Below are 20,693 nucleotides of genomic sequence, written 5' to 3' on the forward strand. Positions count from 1 at the left end.
AAATATACAGTACCATCTTTAATACAGAATAATTAAGTGAGAAAAAGTAAGCATTGCAACTTGGGTGATAAGCTGCAGTTCATGCTTTTCTTTAAACAGCAGAAAATTCATGGGGTGAATATCTTCAGTTTCTTGAGATTCACTCTCAGACAGAAACAGCCAATCACAAAATCATTCAATCTTCAATTCTGAGAAAAACTCCTAAAGTAGTGTATGAGTGATTCATGGGGAAATTGACTCCATTCGATAGATCACACTTCACGAGGCAATCGAGCACAAAAGTGGCTGTTAAGGGCATCAGGGTTGTAAGATTAACACATGTTTTTGTGGGAAGAGGGATAAAGCATAATATACAAGGATAATAGGCATTTATCTGCTTATGTTATTACATGCACTCAATTTGAGTCCTGAAGTTGCATATAATTTGTTTCATTTCTCTAAATTTACTAAAACTTTTCCTACCATTTTATGCAAAACTAGTGTACATAATCACATAATTCATGAAGGCTACACCATTGTTTGAACCTTAAAATGAAGGAGTTGTAGACTATCTGGGCCTTAAGGTCCAAAAACAATAGTAGATTCTAGCCCTTCAGGTGAATTCCATGTGATTTCCTCAAGTTCACTCATCAGCCTGTCAATTGTCTGTCTCCCCCTTCATCAGTGGTTTGCTTTGTCACAATTAAAAGTCTAACATTAAGGTTTAGATGAGCTACAATGGCCAGCAATTAAACATGAATAAAACTGAAGCAATTCTGTTTGGGTGGTGCTTCCAATGTTGAATCGATCAATATTCATTGTTATCATCTAAAGTTAAGAGCACAATACAGGATACAAACAACAACCTGAATGTACATAACCACCTCTACACAGAAAAGGTACTTCACAGTGGAGGGGACTGTGGCTGGGAGTGTCACTACATAGATAAGATTTGAAACAGCCTTTGAGAGGCAGTGCGAGATAAGGGAATTGGGAGGGAATTAGGGAGAAAGTAAGGCTGTGGCAACTGTGGGCTACATCATCAATAATAGAAAGATATGGGTCAGTAAAAAAGTCCTGCGAATGCCTCCCAATGACAATTTGAATCCAAAGTGCTGGAGGACAAAAACATAACCTCTCAAATGAGAAGCACAAGGCCATTTGGCCTCTCAATCTTCAATGTCATTCAAGAAGATCATGACTTCAACTAACTTTCTGGGTACTCCCAGTCTCCATTAACTGCTTTGATAGACATAATTCTCTGCATCAGAAATGCACCTTTGCATCAACAATAGTCAATGACCCTGGCTCCAGAGCTTTCTGGGAACAAAAGTTCCACGTACGCAGAAAACTCAGACAGAAAAAGAATAATCTCATCTCCAAACTGAGCATCAAAAAGGATGTGGGACAGTAGACTTGAGACAAGGTCATACTTGTGGTATAGAGTTCACAAGAATGCTGAGGTGAGCACTGGGGATGTTCACCTTAAAAGGTAATGGAAGTTATGATGTTGGATTCAGTAGCAATTTTGCAGAAATAATTAGTGACGGATGTGATATGGAATTTGAAGATTAGTTCTGAATACAACAGCAAGGTTAAGCACCATCTATGTCAGACAGAATAAGTAACCTGTAAAGAAAATGGAGGTGGTGCTAAGTGACCAGTTTTCAGATGTCCTGCTAAACCCAAACTCATTTGCGATCAACTGTCAAGAACTCCATGCTGAAGCTGAAAACTGGATTTCACCTTTGCAGTACCACCGCTATCTAATCAGTACCATCCACAATGCTAGAGCACGGTAAAGACTTTTGGTCTTATACGTCATATGGGCTTGAGGGGGAGCAGTGGGCACTCGGTGTGATTACAAACAGGAGGTTATCACAAAGATTATCCTCATCCTTTCATTAGAAGTGTAGCTGATAGAATGGAAGAGAAGTATAAATTAAATAATTTTACGATTTTATATTTCAATGAAACATTGAGAATGTAAAGTCACTATTTCAACATCAGTCTTTTAAAGAGCGTACCTGCGCATCTGCCAGCATGATATCTTTGAGCATGGGCTGTCCTCTCGGTTCTCCATGTTCCATCCTCACGAAATGGACCTGGTAGCCACGTATTTGTCCGTGCTGTTTATTTGGAACAGGCGAGCGCCATGACACTATAATAGCTGTTGAGTTCAAAGCCTCTACCTCGACTTTGCGAGGAGGACCACTAGGAACTGGAAGAATACCATTTGGTTAAAAGAAAAAAAAATTGAAGGCGCCCTGTCTCATCCTGAACAGCAGCACAAGGGCAGACTCACTAATGTTCAAAACGGACATAGGAAACTCTGTCCAAAAAAAAGCTTCATAAGCTGAAAAAATGCCTGAGCTGCATCTTCCTAAAACACCAAAAATGTGGAAAAAGGTGAAGAACATGGAGGAAAAGGTACAAATACGAAAAACAGAGAATAAAAGGCAGCCAAGGATAATGCTTTGAAGGTCAAAGCATCACAAAATGCAAGATTTGTTTTTAATATCTGAGTTGTAAAAATAATGATTCCAAAAAGATATTTACTGTAGAAAAAAAAACAGTGACTGTTGGGTCTCTGTTCCAGAAAAGTTGGCTTTTCACTGACCAACATCTTATGAAATCCAGACAAAAAAAAAATGCACATATGTTTCTGTGAAATGCGGTGCACAGAGAAAAATGTTGGATGATTTATGTCATACAAAAGTAATTGAAAAGGATACCGTTGGAGTGGAGGAGGTTAGGGGTGGGGTGCAATGTTAGCAATATTCTACATATCGTCATTATTATTGTTGTTGTTATTATCATAATAATTATACACCATGTATTAGAATACACAAAGTGGTGAAGGAATAAAAAACATCAGACAGGGAAACGTGGAATACAAGCAATTTTATGGTGTAATAACTGATGGGCGGCGGGGGGGGGGGGGGGGGAGGGGGGAGGTTCCACAGCTGTTGTTCAAAAAAAAAGAAACAGAAAGAGGGTGGTGGGGCAAGATTCAGTGGAACAGACGACTAGACACAACAGTTACAGAAAGGTGCAGAGTATCGGCAAAGGGAAGGAAGATTTGTTTGCCAAGAAAATTGCCGATTGGTTGTGTTCAGCCAACATACCATCCTCATCTGTGCGAATCAGTATGGGAGAGCTCTCTGGGCTTGGTCCAACATCCGTGTGGGCAGTCATAATGATGCGGTACTCAGTCCATTTTTCCAAATGTTCCAGTAAGTACTGCCTGGTATCTGGCGGAATATCCAAGACCTCGTTGGGCGAGCTGGCTTCTTGGTCATTGGCAGTATATTTGATGGTGTATTTGGTGATGATGCCGTTCTGGTTGTCTGCTGGTGGGGGCAGCCAACTTACCAAAATGCTGGTCGAGCTTGGGCTCATGCACTTGATATCCTGAGGTGGGGCTGATGGCTCTAATTTTTTTTTGGAAGTTGGGTCAAGTAATAGTGAAAAAGGTGAGGGAATTGCGAAAGAAAATATAAATAAAAGTAAATAAAATACAACTGGGAGCAGATCCAACAACTTAAAAAGAAAATAAACTCATAAAATAAAACAGGTTTCCATAAATTAAATATGACACCTTGGCTTAGAGTGGCCAAATTAAAGAAAACTTAAAAATAATTTATTGCGTACCATGAAGCTAGAAAATGGGGTGATGATAAGAAAAATAAAATTCTGAAAAATGGAGCCTACAAGTAATATTACCTACCTTTAATTATAGTTCTTACATCATGTACATTTCTTTAATTCCTCTAATCCTTTTCTTTTATTACCTACCCTTTTTGAACAGCTGCAAACAGTGGGACTCTTTAGCTTCTATAGTTGCTACAAATATTTCTACATTCCAAAGAAAAAAATCTAAGTGAAATATCAGGGTACCTACCTACCACACACAGAGAGGCCTGTTCACTGTCTGTACATGGCACCCACCTGCTACCAATGAGTGTCATGTGCACCCTGCTTTATTTCTTAAAGGTCAAGTAACAAGTGTTGCTTTATGCGTGTTAAACAATGGGTCATCTTACATCCAATTTCATGCCAAGTATGATGCCAGTCGTGTGGCATTTTTTATTTGAGCGACAGCTCAATTTCAGCTCGTGTAAAACATCACAGAATGTGTAAAACTGTACACCACAGAGGGAGAAGTTTCAAGTGCTCTCCTGTGGTCCTTTATCACACTGTAAGGGAGACAGAATTTATTCCCAAAATGTTTTTACTATCAACATGATTTAAGCAGGATCTGAATGAAAGTCAAGCAGTCTTAGTTTATTTCCCACCTGCTTGCTACAGTATCTCTATTGATAAGGAAGAACAGGCATATTCCATTAACGAGTGATGTAAAGTGCCTATCATATAAAATTAAAGTCGGGCTGAAATTACTCCCATTTTGGATATAATCAAGGCATTCAAAATGAAAAGCTGAAAAAGAAAAGAGGTAGCTGTACAGACTCTCCGAATATAGGTAGGACCCCATAGCCATTTGCTGCTTTTCTTTGCTTGCCATTTTGCAAGCCATAACTCTTTCGTGGACAACATTGTGGATAGATCTGCATCAGTGATAATGGGAACTGCAGATGCTGGAGAATCCAAGATAACAAAGTGTGGAGCTGGATGAACACAGCAGGCCAAGCAGCATCTCAGCAGGATGCATCTGTGGATAGATGTTCTCCACCCGGTGTGAAAACAGGTCTTCGGCAGAAGCAGTCCATGCTATGTCATTTAATGGCACGAGTAAAGCACTGGTCATTCAGGAACGGAAGTGAAGGTTTTTGGTTCTGTACAATGAGGAATGATCATATTTCCAGGGAATACAATAGTAATTGTGCTGCTGAGATCAAGTCACTTTCAGATTTGGATAACACCCTGCCAGATTGATTGATATGATAAGATTTGCTTCACATACAGGTTCAAAGGAATGTCTGTGAACAGGCTGTCCTATGTTTTTACAGGGCAAGCTCCCCGTTTTGCAAATAACAAATGTGTCAAAAAGACAGCATAATGCAAAGTTTCTGAACTTTTAAATACCGCCCTGAATACTTAGCATCTTTATTTAATTCTAAATTATGGAATAACTTTTTATAACTGCTTTGTTGAAGCTAAGAGAGGACAGGTGAGCTACTTGCTGAATGTAATAGGAACTGATACAGGACTTTCAGCCTGTTACTCCCTCCCATTTTCTCGCACTCTGATTAGTGAATAAAAAGGACCTGAATTTTCCTCTGGTAACTTTCCTATTTATAGGAAACTGAGTGTACCAAAGCAAATGAGAAAGGAGGAGTGCGGTGAGCAGTAATCTCTCACCTGTCATGACTGGAGTTCTTCAGTTTCCTGGCATGTTAGTTTCACTATGTACTTGCACAGTCAATTCTGATGAGTTATTGACAGCGCATGATACAGATCTGTTTGCTGTTGAAGCTAGAGTGTTCAATTACTTACAAAATTGTCAATTAGGGTGTTTCTTACCAGGCAAGCTGCAAGGGTGTTTCCCCACTTGTCTTCAAACTTGCTCTGGGAGCTGGAAGGCTTGGATTTAAGTCCCAGCTGCTCCAGAGGTGTGTCATAATATTTTTAACAGGTGGTTAAGGAAAATGTCAATTATGGCCTGGGTGGAATCTGGAATTGGGATGCAGTTGTCAACATCCTGGTATGACATCCCCTTTTGCAAATTTAACTTCTGTATGCCGCCTCTTGCCTGGGACAACTCGTCTCAAAGTTAACTCCTACCCTGGGCAGTCTTTAAAGCTTTAAACGTTACACTTCTTTCAATGGAACTGCTCCTCCCCTGCTACACACCCCTCCCTCCAGTAATACAGGGGAAACATATTATCATTGTCCAACCAAAATATCACCAATAGCTAGATTTGAAATTATCCTTAGAGCTGGATCCAATTTTATTTTCTTTTATATTTACTCAAGGGACAAGGACATAGCTGGCTGGCCAGCATTTATTGCCCATCTGTAATTGCCCTTGAGGTGATAGTGAGCTGCCTTCTTGAACTGCTGCTGTCTATGTGCTGCAGGTTGACCCACAAAGCCCTGAAGGATGGAATTCCAGGATTTTGACCCAGCAACTGCAAAGGATTGGCAATAAATTTCGAAGTCAGGATGAAAGTGGTTTGGAAAGCAACACTGCTTGTGGTGGTGGTGGTGTTCCCATGTATCTGCTGCCTTTGCCCTTGCTGGTGTAAGCGATCATGGGTTTGGAAGGTGCTGGTTGGTGAATTTCTGCAATGTATCTCATAGATAATGCCACTGCTGAATAAGTTGGTGAAAGGGATGAATCCTTGTGGATGTAGTGTCAATCAAGCAGGCTGTTTTTTTCTGGATGGTGTGAATTTTCTGAAGTGTTGCATTCATCCAGGCAAGTCGCAAATTTTTCAACGGTCTTCTGAATTGTGTCTTGTAGATAGTGGACAGCATTTAGGGAATCAGGTTGTGAGCTAGTCAGCACAGTATTCCTAGCTACTGACTTGCTCTTAAAAGCACTGTGGTTGTATAGCGAGTCTATTTGAGTTTCTAGTCAATGGTAACTCCCAGGATGTTGACAGTCTTGGTTTCAGTGATGGCAACACCACTGAATACAAGGGGCAGTGGTTAGATGGAGATGATCATTGCCTAAGGTCTGTGTAGTGTGAGTGTCACTTTTCACCCAAGCCTGGATGTTGTCCAGATCTTGCTGCATTTGAATATGGACTACTTTGGTACCCGTGGAATCGCGAACGGTGCTGAACACTGCAATCATTGATGAATGTCTCCACTTCTGACCTTATGGTGGAGGGACAGTCCTTGATGAAGCAGCTAAAGATGGTTGAACCTAGGACACTACCCTGAGGAACTCCTGCAGAGAGGTTCTGGGGCTGAGATGACTGACCTGCAACAACCACAGCCATCTTTCTAAATGCCAGGTATGACTCCAATCAGCAGCGAGTTTGGCCTTCATACCCATTAATTCCAGTTTTGCTAGCACTCCTTGATCTCACACTCAGTCACCTGCAATCTTGATATCAACAGCAGTCATTCTCACCTTTTCTTTGGAATTCAACTCCTTTGTCCATGTTTGAACTAAGGCTGTAAAGAGCTCAGGAGCCAAGTGGCATGGCAGAACCAAACTGGGTGTCACTGAGCGTGTTATTGCTGAGTAACAGCTTCGTGACCGCACTGTTGATGACACTTTTCATCAATTTACAAATGTTTATGAGTAGACTGGTAGGGCAGAAATTGGCTTTATTGGATTTTGTCCTGCTTTGTGTTTGCAGGATGTAACTGGGCAATTTTCCACATTGTCGGGTAAATGCCAGTGTCGTAACAGTATACAGTGTGTAAAATATCAATGAATGATAAAATGTTTTCTCCCAGGTTTAATTTCGTAGGTCCAAATGAATGAGGATGAACTTTCATTGACGTGCAGGTCTAACATGTATCAAGAAATCTACTTAAAAATCAACCCTATCAGAGAACATTTTCTGGGACTAGTATTACAATTGCAGTCAAAGCAACTAGAAATAATTTTAAATGTGAAATATAATTACTATTTCATCAAGTATTGCACATCATCTTGTCATTTGACCTTTAGAACATTATTGAAAGTAATGACACTTAAAATATAATAGATCATTTTGTAGTTGGCTGACCTTTACAAGTTTTCCCATCATTCCATTTCGATCATTATCCTCTCAAAACTTTTACAAAGAAACAAGATGAATGACAAGTTCTTATAAAACAAACAATGGACTGTTATTAATTCTGATCATTAGAAATGTCGTTACCTGCTTTCTAACTAGAACCAATTTAAAAATCAAAAAGGCACATTCTAAGAAACTGGGGTCAAATTGTTGGCACTTTTGAAGTACATGAAATACACCTAATGTAGAAACCATGTTCAAAACAATGAAACAAGAAAGGTCAACTAACTACAAAAGTTCTTATTCTCCACTTAAAGTGCTTGTTAGTCAATGTTAAGGCTAACAGTCTGATCCCTTCAGTGTGAAATCTAAACCTTCTCAATCTACATTTTTCTTGATCTAACAAAGCCTAACTGTTTCATAGAAAACTGCCTGCTGCATGCAGTCAGCTATTAGATATCAGGGATAGACCTCCCCACCAGACTAACAAGCACCCCAACATTCAAGTTTAGTCAACAGAAGAAAACCTACTGGTCTCCATGGTTTGGGCTGAAATCTGTGCAGTTGAAGCTCCAAGGCCATGCTCAGAGCGAGCAGCAAGTCGGAAGAAGTACACAGTGTTTGGTTTCAAATCCTCTAAAAGATATGTTGTCTTTGGTTCAAATGTGACAAGTTGCTGTGGAAGGAAAAGACAATTAGAGAACATGCTTGTGGTGCAAAACAGGATAAGGAGTAAGATGAAACCATTGTGGCAGCTGTAAAACTGAACCTGCATATCTGCACACAGAGAATCTGGGACTTAAAAGATAGAATCAAATATTAATAAGACATCAAATTGACAAATACACTTGAAAATATGTACACAAGCTTTCCTAAAAACTTCAATGAAAATGCAAAGTAAATGGTGAATTTCTGTGCTGATGACAGTAAACACAAAATCTGGGATGTGCAGTTTCAGCATCGTACATTTCCAAGATAGCTGCAAGCAAAGCTCCCTTTCTTCCATGTAATTGACATTCCCAACTTGCAAACAAAGATGCTCATTCAAGTTCAATTCTTTTCTGGGAGCAGTACACTTCATGGGGCTGAGACAGAGAGCAGCCAAACTAATTTCTCACGAAATCTTTACAATGCGGCATATTGGCTCTCGTAGTTAGCAGTGCTGCCTCACAGCACCAGGGACCCAAGTTCAATTCTACCCTTTGGTAACTGTGTGGAGTTTGCACATTCTCCCCATGTCTGTGTAGGTTTTCCGAGTGTTCTAGTTTCCTCCCACAGTCCAAAGGTGTGCAGGTTAGATGAATTGGCCATGCTAAATTGTCACAGTGTCCAGGGAGGTATAAGTTAGGCGGATTAACCATGGGAAATGCAGAGTTACAGAGAGAGGGTTGGAGGGGTGAGTCAGGAAGGAATGCTCTTTGGAAGGTTGGAATGGACTCAATGGGCTGAATAGCCTGCTTCCAAACTATGGGAGCTCTATGAAAGTTTTTCAGCACACCAGTCTGGGTTTTGTGCTCAGGCATCACAGAGAGCTTTCCTTCTGACCAAGCTGCTGGGTAGTCAGCAAACCCATACACTGTGTATCCCAGTATTATTTTGCTAAAATTTTATATAACACTCACTCCCCTACTTTAGCTTTACCCAATTCTTGTCACACTGATTTAATGTAAACAAATGTCACATGGTCCTTTCCATAAATGACTATTCATAAACAAATTGGAAAGTTACCCCTGTACTGTTTAACAATTTTATTACACAAGTTAATTTTGCTAGTATTTACCGTATTGTGAAAACAAACAAATCATTCTTCAATAATCAGTGAACAGGAAAGACTGACAATGGTGAGGAGCTTCAGTGAAGAAATAAATTTGGCAGAATCATTCCATATACACAGAAGCAGGCGCATTCATCAAGTCTGGCAATACAAAATAGCACCCTTTTACACAGCAACAAAGCAGTAAGGCTAAGGTTTTGTTAATATGTCAAGTTCATGGTGCTGAGAGATGCTGCCCATCTGTTTACAGAGGAGGGTGAACATTTGGATGTGTGATCCTATTACCTATTTCAATGTGGCCAGCTCACAGCAATAGCCTACTGATCTGGAGCTCACCTTATCCTACTTTTGCTTCAGTGCATAAAACAGCCTGAAATTCAAGAAGGAATATGGAAAAGATGGTGCACACCATTCACTGCAAAACAAACACTATCAAATTCAGAAAAAGTGCTTTGCGAACGGCACAGCAGCATTCATTCTTTGGATTACCATTTCCAAACATGCAATCCAACTTACTGAAGAGTTGGGGAAATCCCCAATATAATACGAACTCAAAATATTCCCATCTGTTGAGCTCTCTTTGTAAACATGGAGATTTTCTCTGGATGAAACTGTTCCTGATAGCAATCTCTCCCAGGCTTTCAAAGGACCCAAAATTGTTAATCCTCCTTCAGAAAGATTAGTATGATGGCCTCTTTGCTAGTTGGGATAATAAGTTTAAGAATGAGCTAAACACCTCAGCTGCAACTGACACAATCACTGTTGCACTTCCTCGACTATTTGCTTCGACTGCACATTGGCAGTAACTTCAGAGAACGTTAGGGAATCTACATGACACCTCTCACATGTACTCCATAGGGTGCTACCAAGCACTGACAATCTAATCACTGGAATAGAATCCAGGTTTTATCTTGACTGACAAACTTGTAAATGCCTTAGTGAATGTCAGAATAAGGATAGAACACGTATGTCCACATAACTCTGTCAATTGGATGAAAACATGCACCTTAATTTTTGCAGTTAGTTTATATTACATATTGCACTATACCTCTTTTCCGTATTCTCCTTCCCTGTAATACAATTCATATCTGATGATAGTGTCTTGTCGTGGTGGTATCCATGACAGCATAATACTGGTGTCTGATTTCGGTTCTGCTTTGAAGTTATTTGGCTGACTTGGAACTAGAGAAGAAAGGAAGGAAAAGAATGAATTCAAGTTCACCTCTGCTGGAATAAGAAGTGCTAGCTGCTCTGTCATTATTATCTCCTCCAACTGTACACACAGACCACAGTTCTTCAAGAATAGTAACGACCAGTGACACAGTCAGAGAAACATCTTAATTCCTAATCTGATTGCAGTTACTTAAAAAAAATTAACTTCTACTTTGCACCTGTGTGATGTACACATAGCAATCTCTTGGGTGCTGAAATCAATGCCAAATTTAGTTGAGACATTAGATGGTAATGGATAACTGAACCAAAGTATGCAAAGTAATATAAACTTTTGTAAAAGAGCATTTTTGGTTGGACTGCAGAAGATGCTTGGCAGTAAACAAATTGTCACAAAGGTGTGTCAAAACAATGGAAACACTAAGGAGTAAGCGTTTATACAACCATACAATTTTTAGTGCAAATAAAACAAACGTAATCTCTTGATGTTGAAGGGTCATTAAGTGCAAAAGAGGATTTACGATTCAGCAGAATAGGTATCATGATTATTACTGTAGTTTTACAGCTTGTTTTTTTGGAGCCAAAGCAATAGATTTTCATACTGAAGGTGATTAGTGTCAGAGCAGAGATTAGACTAAATTTATACATAGATCAGTCCCTGTCAGTGTAAAGAACTGTCAGGTCAGGGTAAAGCTACCTTTACTCATTTTTAACAAGTTGTTTAACAGGAACCCTTTTTCAACATTCCCATTTCACGTGACAATTATCCTGTCAGATAATCTTAGATTCATGTCAGAAGCATAGGCTATTTTTTGACAATCAAATTCATACGATTGATAATATTTGACTTCTACTTCCCTTACTATACTTAAAGGTAGTAAACAGTGAAAACTTTACTACTAACAGTCTCTATTTGAATTGCAAGCTCCCCTAGGTGAAATAATAATGTTAGCCCTCACTACACCACTCACTGTCCAATTTTTTTTTACAAATTAAGACATACAAACTATTGGCACATTGGTTTTGAAACAGATGAAACCCACTGGTGGCTGATTAATTCTTGTGTCGCCAAGAATTTAAAAGGTTTCAATATTGTGTACTGTGCATGTGTCTTAGTGGGTCAGAGAGAATATAAAATAAAATCTATGACTCTAATTTTCAATCATTTAATCTGCTGTAGAATAAATATAAAAGCATTATGTTATACACTTCCACTAATGAAATCTTTGAGTATTGCACACAAGGATTCCAAATCAAGTTTATTCTTCATGCACAGAATGGTTGGAGTTAGGAGGGGTAATTTGATGAAATCCAGGCGGTATCTTAATGAAAGGAGATTTTTGGTTCACACTAGTTTCTAAATAACACCAGTTGAAGGGCAGGGAAATGCAAGACTGAGATAGTTTATCATTCATAATAGTAGGAGGGTGTAATTGCATGCAATACTTTAAATCTGCAATTTAAATCTGACAACAGCGGACTTTGGAATTGAAACATAAAAATAAGACAGTAAGTACACAGGCATATAAGATTGTCATACTACGTAGAAATCAATTTAGTACACACTGGGGCATAATAAGTTTTTGAAAAATAAGAGTAAAGCAGCAACAGGTCCTAACTTTGACTACTGTCAGCATTCCAATGCTGATTAAACTACAAGCACAAACCCTATCCTGAAGGGAGTCTCAACAACTACAGATGGTGGCAGATAGGATGCTTCAGCCAGAGCTTGTCAGCAGCTTTCAATTTATTTTCTCTCTTGATTTTTCATTTCTTCACTCCCGGCCTCAGTGTGGGCCGGTGACGTATCCTCTTGGCCCAGTCTGGTCTATGGTGGTCTCTCGGCCCAAGTCTCTCAGCAGCGCATAGTAGTATCTTGACCCAGCGTCTGGATGGCCCATGACTGTCTCTGACTGGCAGACGGTACCTCAGCCCAGTTCCCCGACGGCTAGTGGGGTGGTCTCTTGGCTTGGCACGGCAGTATCTCAGCATGTAAGTGGGTCCTATCCGGACGCATTCCGGAGGCAGCAGGTGAAGGTTGGGGAGGTGGCAGATTCAGCAGCGACAGAGTTGCAGCCCAATACGGGAAGAGCGAGAGGTGAAAGAAGTTCCCCAGTACCTGCAGCAGTGTCGAGAACAGGCAACTGTGGTCTCCCTGCGAGTTACCTAAGTGGACGACTCAAAGGCTGTTGGGATTTTTTCCTTTATTTTTCTAGCTTATATTAAGAAGATTTTAATGTTGATATTACCTTTCATTAATTTTGCTACTTATTCTATGAAGATAATGCTTAACTTTTTTTAGCTTTGTTTCTTTTACGAAGTTTTTTGTACCTCTGTGCCTAAGATGGCGCGTGTATGACAGCATTATACACTTATCACTGGCCGCCTTCACTTCAGTGAACATGACAATAAAATCTAAATCTAATGAGAAAATGGAGCTTTTTAAAATCAGGATGAGTAATTATAGCCAAAGGGTTATGTGCAAAATAACTCTCATACAGTGGCCAAACAACATATAATACAAATTTTCAAGTGATCATTTCAGTTGAACAGTTTAACTCAAATAGTAGACCCTCATAACAACCTTGGAAATGTTCAGAACACTGGAGGCAGAAATCAAGCAGCTATGCAAGATGTCTGTCGTTTTCATTTCTTCTCTCTATGCCCTGAGCAAAAGGCATCATTAGAGATAAATTTCCTCGAGTATTTGAGTTACCTAGTTTGATTTTAATCTTACGATTGAATTCAGGCATGTATTGAGTTCATTTTCTTACAGTTACATTTACATGTTGGTGATGTGAAGATACCAATTCAGGAATGTACAGGACTGAAAAAGTCTCAACCTCTCAGAGGAATGATGCATTTACAGCCAGGTTTCCAGTACTGAGACTGGTTCTAGTGTAACAAGGTGTACATCAGGTTCCAAGCAATTGATTTGGATAGGGGACTCTCCAGTCAGAGGGACAGACAGATGTTTCTGTGCCTGACAGCAAGAAATCAGAATGGTGTATTGCCTCATTGGTGTCAGGATAAAGGATATCTCCAGAAGGGTGCGGAACATTCTGAAAGAGGAGAAGGACCAGCAAGAGGTCATTGTACATACTGGAACTAATGACATGGGAAGAGAAAAGATGAAATTCTGAGTACAGAAAATAAAGACTTAGGCAGGAATTTGAAAAAGAGCTCCTCAAGGGTAGTAATATTTGCATTACTCCTAGTGAGGGTAGGAATAGGAGGATGGAGCAGGTGAACATGCGACAGAGGAGCTGGTGCAGGGGAGGAGGATTCACATCTTTGGACCATCAGATTCTCTGCATTAGAAGGATGGATTGTGACTGAATTGCAAGGGGGCTAATAAACTGATGGTGAGGTTTGTTACAGCTGCTCGGGAGGATTCAAACTAGTGGTGGTGGGGTCATGGAAGTGTGGGACCCAGGGAAACAGTCAGGAAAGAGATCAGTCTGAGACTTGTTCAGTTTGGAAAAGGAACAAGTCAAACTGTCAGAGCAGGTAGGAACAAAACAGAGAACGAGGTAGGGCTGGTAAAATAAATTGCATTTATTTCATTGCAAAAGACATAACAGGTAAGGCAGATGGTCTCAGGGCATGGTTGGGAACATGGAACTGGGGTTCGTAGCAATTATAGAGACGTGGCTCAGGGATAGATAGGACTGGCATCTTAATGTTCCAGTATATCGATGACATAGGAAGGATAGAAAGGGGAGGGTTGTCAAGAGAGGATGCGGACTGGCCATTTTGATTAGGGATAACTTTATGACTGTATTTAGGGAGGATATTCCTGGGAATATGTTCAGGGAAGTTATTTGGGTGGAACTGAGAAATAAGAAAGGAATGATCACCTTCTGGTCATTGCTTATAGATAATCCACCTAAACCCTGAACAGTCAGTAAGAAATTAAGAAACAAATCTGTAAGGAGATCTCAGTTATCTGTAAGAATAATATGGTGGTTATAGTAGGGGATTTTAACTTTCCAAACATAGAATGGGACTGCCACAGTATCATAGCCTTGAATGGAGAGGACTTCGTTAAGCATGTACAAGAAAATTTTCCAGTTCAGTGTGTGTGTGTGTACCTGCTAGACAAAGTGCAAAACTTGACCTAGTCTTGGGAAATAAGGCAGCGAGGATGACTGAGGTGTTGGTAGGAGAGCACTTTGGGGCCAGCGAACATAATTCTATCAGTTTTAAAAGTGTGATGGAAAAGGGTAGACCGGATCGAAACATTAAAGTTCTAAATTGAAGGAAGGATAATTTTGACTTTATTAGGCAAAAAACTTTCAACGGTAAAGTGGGGCTGGATGACTGCAGGTGAAGAGATGGTTGGAAAATGAGACGCTTTCAAAAAAGAAATAACAAGACTTGAGGGGCCGTATGTTCCTGGGAGGGCGAAGGGTAAGGCTGGTAGGCGTAGGGAATGCTGGATGACTAGAGAAATTGAGGTTTCGGCTGAGAAAAAGAAGAAGCACATGTCGGGATAAACAACAGAGATCAAGTGAATCCTCAGAATAGTATAAAGGCAAAAGAAGCATACTTAAGAGGGAAATCAGGAGGGCAAAAAGGGGATATGAGATAGCTTTGGCAAATAGAGTTAAAGAGAATCCAAAGGGACTTTATAAATAAATTGAGGGCAATAGGGTAACGAGGGAGAACAATAGGGCCCCTTGAAGATCAGCAAGGCTGCTTATGTGTGGAAACTCAGGAGAAGAGGGAGATACTAAATGAGCATTTTGCAACAGTGTTTACAGTGGAGAAGGATGTGGAAGATAGAGAACGTGGTGAAATAGAAAGCGAATTCTTGAAAAATGTCAATTTTACAGAGGAGGAGTTGTTGAATGTTTTGTACATAGATATATATACACATGGATAAATCCCGAGGACCTGATCAGGTGTACACGTGAACTCCTTTGGAAGTTGGGGAAGTTATTGCTGGCCTCTTGCTGAGATATTTGTATCATCAATAACCACAGGTGAGGTGCTGGAAGACTGGAGGTTGGCTAACATGGTGCTACTATTTAAGAAAGGTGGTAAGGAAAAGCCAGGAACTATAGACTGGTCAGCGTGACATTGTTGGTGGGCAAGTGTTGGAGGGAATCCTCTAGGATAGGATTTATATGCATCTGGAAAGGCAAAGACTGATTATGGAATAGCCAACATGGCTTTGTGCATGGGAAATCAACTTACTGAGACACAATTGAGTTTACTGAAGAAGTAACGAATAGGATTATATGGGTAGAGCGGTGGATGCGATTGATAGGGATTTCAGTAAGACATTCAGCAAGGTTCCCCATGATAGACTGGTTAGCAAGGTTAGATTATACGGAATACAGGAAGAACTAGCTGTTTGGATACTGAACTGGCTTGAAGATAGAAGACAGAGGGTGGTAGTGGAGGGTTGCTGTTTAGACTGGAGGTCTGTGACCGGTGGTGTGCCACAAGGATCAGTGCTGGGTCCACTGCATTTTGTCATTTATATAAATGGTTTGGTTTTGAACATAGGAATTATGCTTGCTACGTTTGCAGATGACTCCAAAATTGGAGGTGTACTGGACAGCGAAGAAGGTTACCTCAGAGATGGACCAAAGGGCCGAGGAGTGGCAGATGGAGTTTATTTTAGATAAATGTGAGATGCTGCATGTGGAAAGGCAAATCAGGATAGGATTTATATATTATACTTGTACACTTGATGGTAAGATCCTGGGGAGTGCTGGTGAACAAACAGACCTTGGAGGGCAAGTTCATAGTTCTTTGGAAGTGGAGTCATAGGCTGATAGGATAGTGAAGAAAGCATGTGGTACCCTTGCCTTTATTGGTTAGTGTATTGAGGATAGAAGTTCAGAGATCATGTTGCGGCTGTACAGTACTTTGGTTTGGTCACTTTTGGAGTACTGCACACAATCCTGGTCTTCCTGCTAAAGTAAGGATGTTGTGAAACTTGGAAGGGTTCAGAAAAGATTTATAGGGATGCTGCCACAGTTGGAGGATTTAACTATAGGGAGAGGCCGAACAGTCTGGGTATATTTTTCCTGCAGTGTTGGACGCTGAGGGGTGACCTTGAAGTGGTTTATAAAATCATAAGGGGCATAGACTATTTGTTAAATTTATTAGTGAAAATCTAACCTTCTTCTAAAACCTCCCTAGACGCACACATACACACACACACACACACACACACAAAAATGGTGTTAGATAAGTTGAATAAAAGGTACTGAGGAGACAGTTCAGTGGCACCAGTCCTCACTATTCAATGGGGTATTTATTTTAATTCCAAAGTCCTTTAGTTTTCTCAGCTTTTCTCTTGGGTTATTTCATTTCGTCACATTAGGCACAGAGTGGCTGGTTCACAAATGATTAGGTCACTGAGTTATTGGGTCAAAGCAACATCTTATAGCAAGCCGTAGGACAAGACAACAGGCTTTCCTGAGGCTTTAGGTATTTTTAATACAAGAATGAGTCATTCTACCCCTTCTACAAGTTCCAGGGCTTCCAAATGTAGTTTCTCCATACCTGGGAAGCCAAACTAGAGGGCATAGGTTTAATGTGAGAGGGGCAAGATTTAAAAGGGACTCAAGGGCAACTTTTACACACAGCAGGTGGTGTATGTATGGAATGAGCTGCGAGAGGAAATGGTGGAGGCTGGGACAATTACAGCATTTAAAAGGCATCTGGATGGCTGTATGAATAAGAAGGGTTGAGAGGATATGGACCAAACGCTGGCAAATGGGACCAGATTTATCTAGGATATCTGGTTGGCATGTACGAGTTGAACCAAAAGGTCTGTTTTGATGCTGCTCATCTTTATGAATCTACGACTGTAAGCAATTGAACTGGACTGACATGCTTCTGAATTAGTTTGCCCTGTAAACATGAATCCAAATACCTATTAAACATAGTTCCTATTCTTGGCAAATGCAAACCACTGTTGCTTATATTGTAAAGATCACATCTTTTTACTTGACTTTGGATTGTACACTGAATTGGGAAAAGGGCTGTTTTACAGCAAAGGACTGATGAAGAACCTGCTGCACATTTAAAAAGCAAGTTATGACACACATTGTGGGTGATGATTACATTGTGGCTTTGCAAGCAGTGGCAGGTCATTTAAGTGGGATTCAGCCAGCAACAGGTTGTTGATTGCTCACAATTCCACAAATAAGTCATGAATGCCAATGGTCATCAGCCTGATAATATCTCCTGATTGGTTCCCAGATAGCTGTGTGGGTGTGAATGAAACTACATTTACAGGCCCTAGAACCTCTGGAAGGGGTGGTATGACTCATGCTCTGCATTAAAAATATCTAAAGTCTCAGGTAAGCCAAATGTCTTGTCCTATAGCTTGCTATAAGATGTTGTTTTGAACCAATAAATCAGCGACCTCATCATTTATGAACCCAAGGGAAAAGCTTAGAAAACTAAAAGACTTTGGAGTTAAAATAAATACCCCATTGAATAGTGAGGACTGGTGCCACTGAGCTGTCTCCTCAGTTGCTTTTCCTCTCTATACCTAAAACCATTTCTTATTTTGTGTGTGTGTATGTTAAATTTTCAATGAATAAACAATAAACAATGCACAAGTGTTTACCTGTGGTAGAATGTATTTATTTTTATAACAAACAGCAGGTCTTATTAAGTAGAGAAATCCAGTCTGTTGTTTTAATCAACCGGAATCTAAGTCAAACAGTTAGGTAAACTAGAAACTTTACATAGTTTGTTAAAATTTTTAATTTGAGTACTGACTCCAGAACAGTGGGGCTCAATTTCCAGTGTACTATGCAATGAGGTCAAGCAACATTGCTTGGCTATTTACTCTTCCTTAACTCGTTCGTCTTCATCATTCAGTTTGCTTGGTAGGTATTTCAGGCTCAGTTTCATATTTCAGTATTTTTTTTGCCTCAAGACTAAAATATCAAAAATCCAAAATGTAAAAGTTATCAGATTTAGGGCAGGATCAAAAGATGGAATAATAAATACAGTGTTATTGGCAGACTGATTTGATTTGATCCTGAATTTTATCTGAATATTGGTTTGCTCCTGATTAATTCTAAATAATGTAGGACACTTGTAGTTTCTTTTGTCCTCATTTTAATGTGGACCAATGGAACATTTGGCTTTGCCAATATTAGGACGAAAGACTGCCTTAACCCCAACACTATCTGCACAGTAGTACATTTACTGTTGTGATTTTAGTTGTCAGAAATCAATGTGGCAATCCCAATGTATGACACAGAGTTGTGGGTATTCTTATGCTCCAGTATGTTCCCACAATGGGCCATATTAATAAATACCCCTCAAAAGCATATATGTCGACTCCTATCAAATTCCAATTCTCACACTGCAAGTTAAATGTCCTTGCAATGGTCAAAAGGGGTTTGTCTGCACTCAGCACAAAGTTCTAAATTCTTTGTTAAATTTGGGTTTCTCTTCTGTGCAATTCATGCTCTGCTCCCTCTCCCACTGAGAAAAGTTACATTTATCAAAAATGAGGGTAGACTGTTGTGTAGACTGTCTATATCTGAGTGCCACCTGTCACCCTTATAGATCTAGAGTCTTCCCAACTCAACAAACATTCATCTGTTAACACCTTCTCTCCATGGATGCTGCCTAACCTATTGACCGCAGCATTCTCTGCTTTTACTTTGGAGATGTTTTCTTTGATATTACCCAAACTGGGGTACAACATATTGAGAAACATTCGGCAAAGGTTCCACATTGTGAAATGTTCACCTAAAAAACCAGGACTCCTCACCTTGCTGCAGAAATGACAGCAAAAGATAAGCTTAATAAAGACAGTGATGGGCTGCAGCTCGTTTCCCCAAGAATTTGACAAAAGGACTTGCTGAATTTGTATTCTAAATGTTAAATGTAGAGCAAGGTAAGATCTCATTAGCACGAGGCCCAATATTCTACACCATCCCCAAGGTTCATCCCACATGCAACTAACCCTGTTCTATAAGGAAAATAAAAATTCTCTACAAAGATTCTCCCACAGACCTTCCTTTCCTGCTAACTGTGATAATAAAATCTTAGCCAACATTCTGGCTCCATGCCCAAACAATCTGATCACTAAATTAAATCACCAAGATCAGATTGGGCTTATCTACGGAAAGTATTCTGTCAACAACATTCATGGTAATTGTACTCACAGTGCATTTGTGGCTGGGAGTTCTACCAGTATGTGCTCCTAATGAGCAAAAGATTTTGAACAAAACTGAAAGAGTCTATTTCAGTGGCCATTTTAATAAAGCTGGGGTTTGTCAATACCATTATCAAACCATTATTTCGTTTACTGTCAGTCCCCAAGTTCTTTGACATCTGTGGAAGCACAGCTTCATTGTCTAGAAGGACACAAAGCTGTGCTTTATTACTAATTTATATTCCCCTAAAGAATAAGCCTTCAGCCATCAGTAAAACATCACTGACAATATTCATTTGATGCTGCTGGCATTTCAATAGCATGCAGGCAATAGACTGTTGTATAAATCTGAAACGTGGCCCAATTTTACAACCTGCTCAAAAATTCAAGAAATAAGCTTTCATTTGTTTGGTATGAAGAGGATCATTCTCAAAGCCTTTAATAAGGAACACATCAATAATGTTGCCTTGAATGCTATCAAAAAATTACTGAAATAATTACTTTGGGAAAAATGCATAGACACTTAGAACCTACACACTGTGGAAACAGGCCAGTCAGTCCATCAAGTCCACATGAACCCTCCGAACAGTATCCCACCCAGACCCACAGTCACACCCTATTCCTCTAACCCTGCATATCCAATGGCTAACACACCTAATCTACACATCCCCGAACATTATGGGTAATTTAGCGTGACCAAACCACCTAACCTGCACATCTTTGGACTGTGGGAGGAAACCAAAGCACTCAGCAGAAACTCATGCAGACGTGGGGAGAATGTGCAAACTCCACATAGACAGTTGCCCGACAGAGGAACTGAATCCGGGTTGCTGGCACTGTGTTAACACTGAGCCACCATGCTGCCCTAAACAGTTTTTAGATGCATTCTCAGTCATTTCAATTTGTTGGGTGTACAAAATTTATACCTGTATAAATGCACACAGGTTAGACCTTGTGGAGAGGCCTGACAGACTGC

At 40.0% G+C, this 20,693-nt stretch overlaps 1 protein-coding gene across 49 annotated transcripts in view; it reads right to left on the minus strand.

Annotated features, from left to right (window-relative positions):
• LOC125450923 (receptor-type tyrosine-protein phosphatase delta) overlaps positions 1–20,693 on the minus strand; it is a 2,532,553-nt gene that overhangs the window by 171,795 nt on the left and 2,340,065 nt on the right. For 31 of the 49 annotated variants that reach the window (XM_059644541.1, XM_059644540.1, XM_048527343.2 and 28 more), the window contains 4 exons: positions 10,445–10,578; positions 8,154–8,298; positions 3,108–3,413; positions 2,007–2,200 (listed from right to left, as the gene is read on the minus strand). In XM_059644541.1, the coding sequence (XP_059500524.1) occupies positions 2,007–2,200; positions 3,108–3,413; positions 8,154–8,298; positions 10,445–10,578 (779 nt within the window). The remainder of the gene's footprint in view (positions 1–2,006; positions 2,201–3,107; positions 3,414–8,153; positions 8,299–10,444; positions 10,579–20,693) is intronic. The other 18 variants (XM_048527354.2, XM_059644555.1, XM_048527353.2 and 15 more) reach the window with 2 other exon arrangements.

Source organism: Stegostoma tigrinum, chromosome 3 (genome assembly GCF_030684315.1).
Source record: "Stegostoma tigrinum isolate sSteTig4 chromosome 3, sSteTig4.hap1, whole genome shotgun sequence".
NCBI lineage: Eukaryota > Metazoa > Chordata > Chondrichthyes > Orectolobiformes > Stegostomatidae > Stegostoma > Stegostoma tigrinum.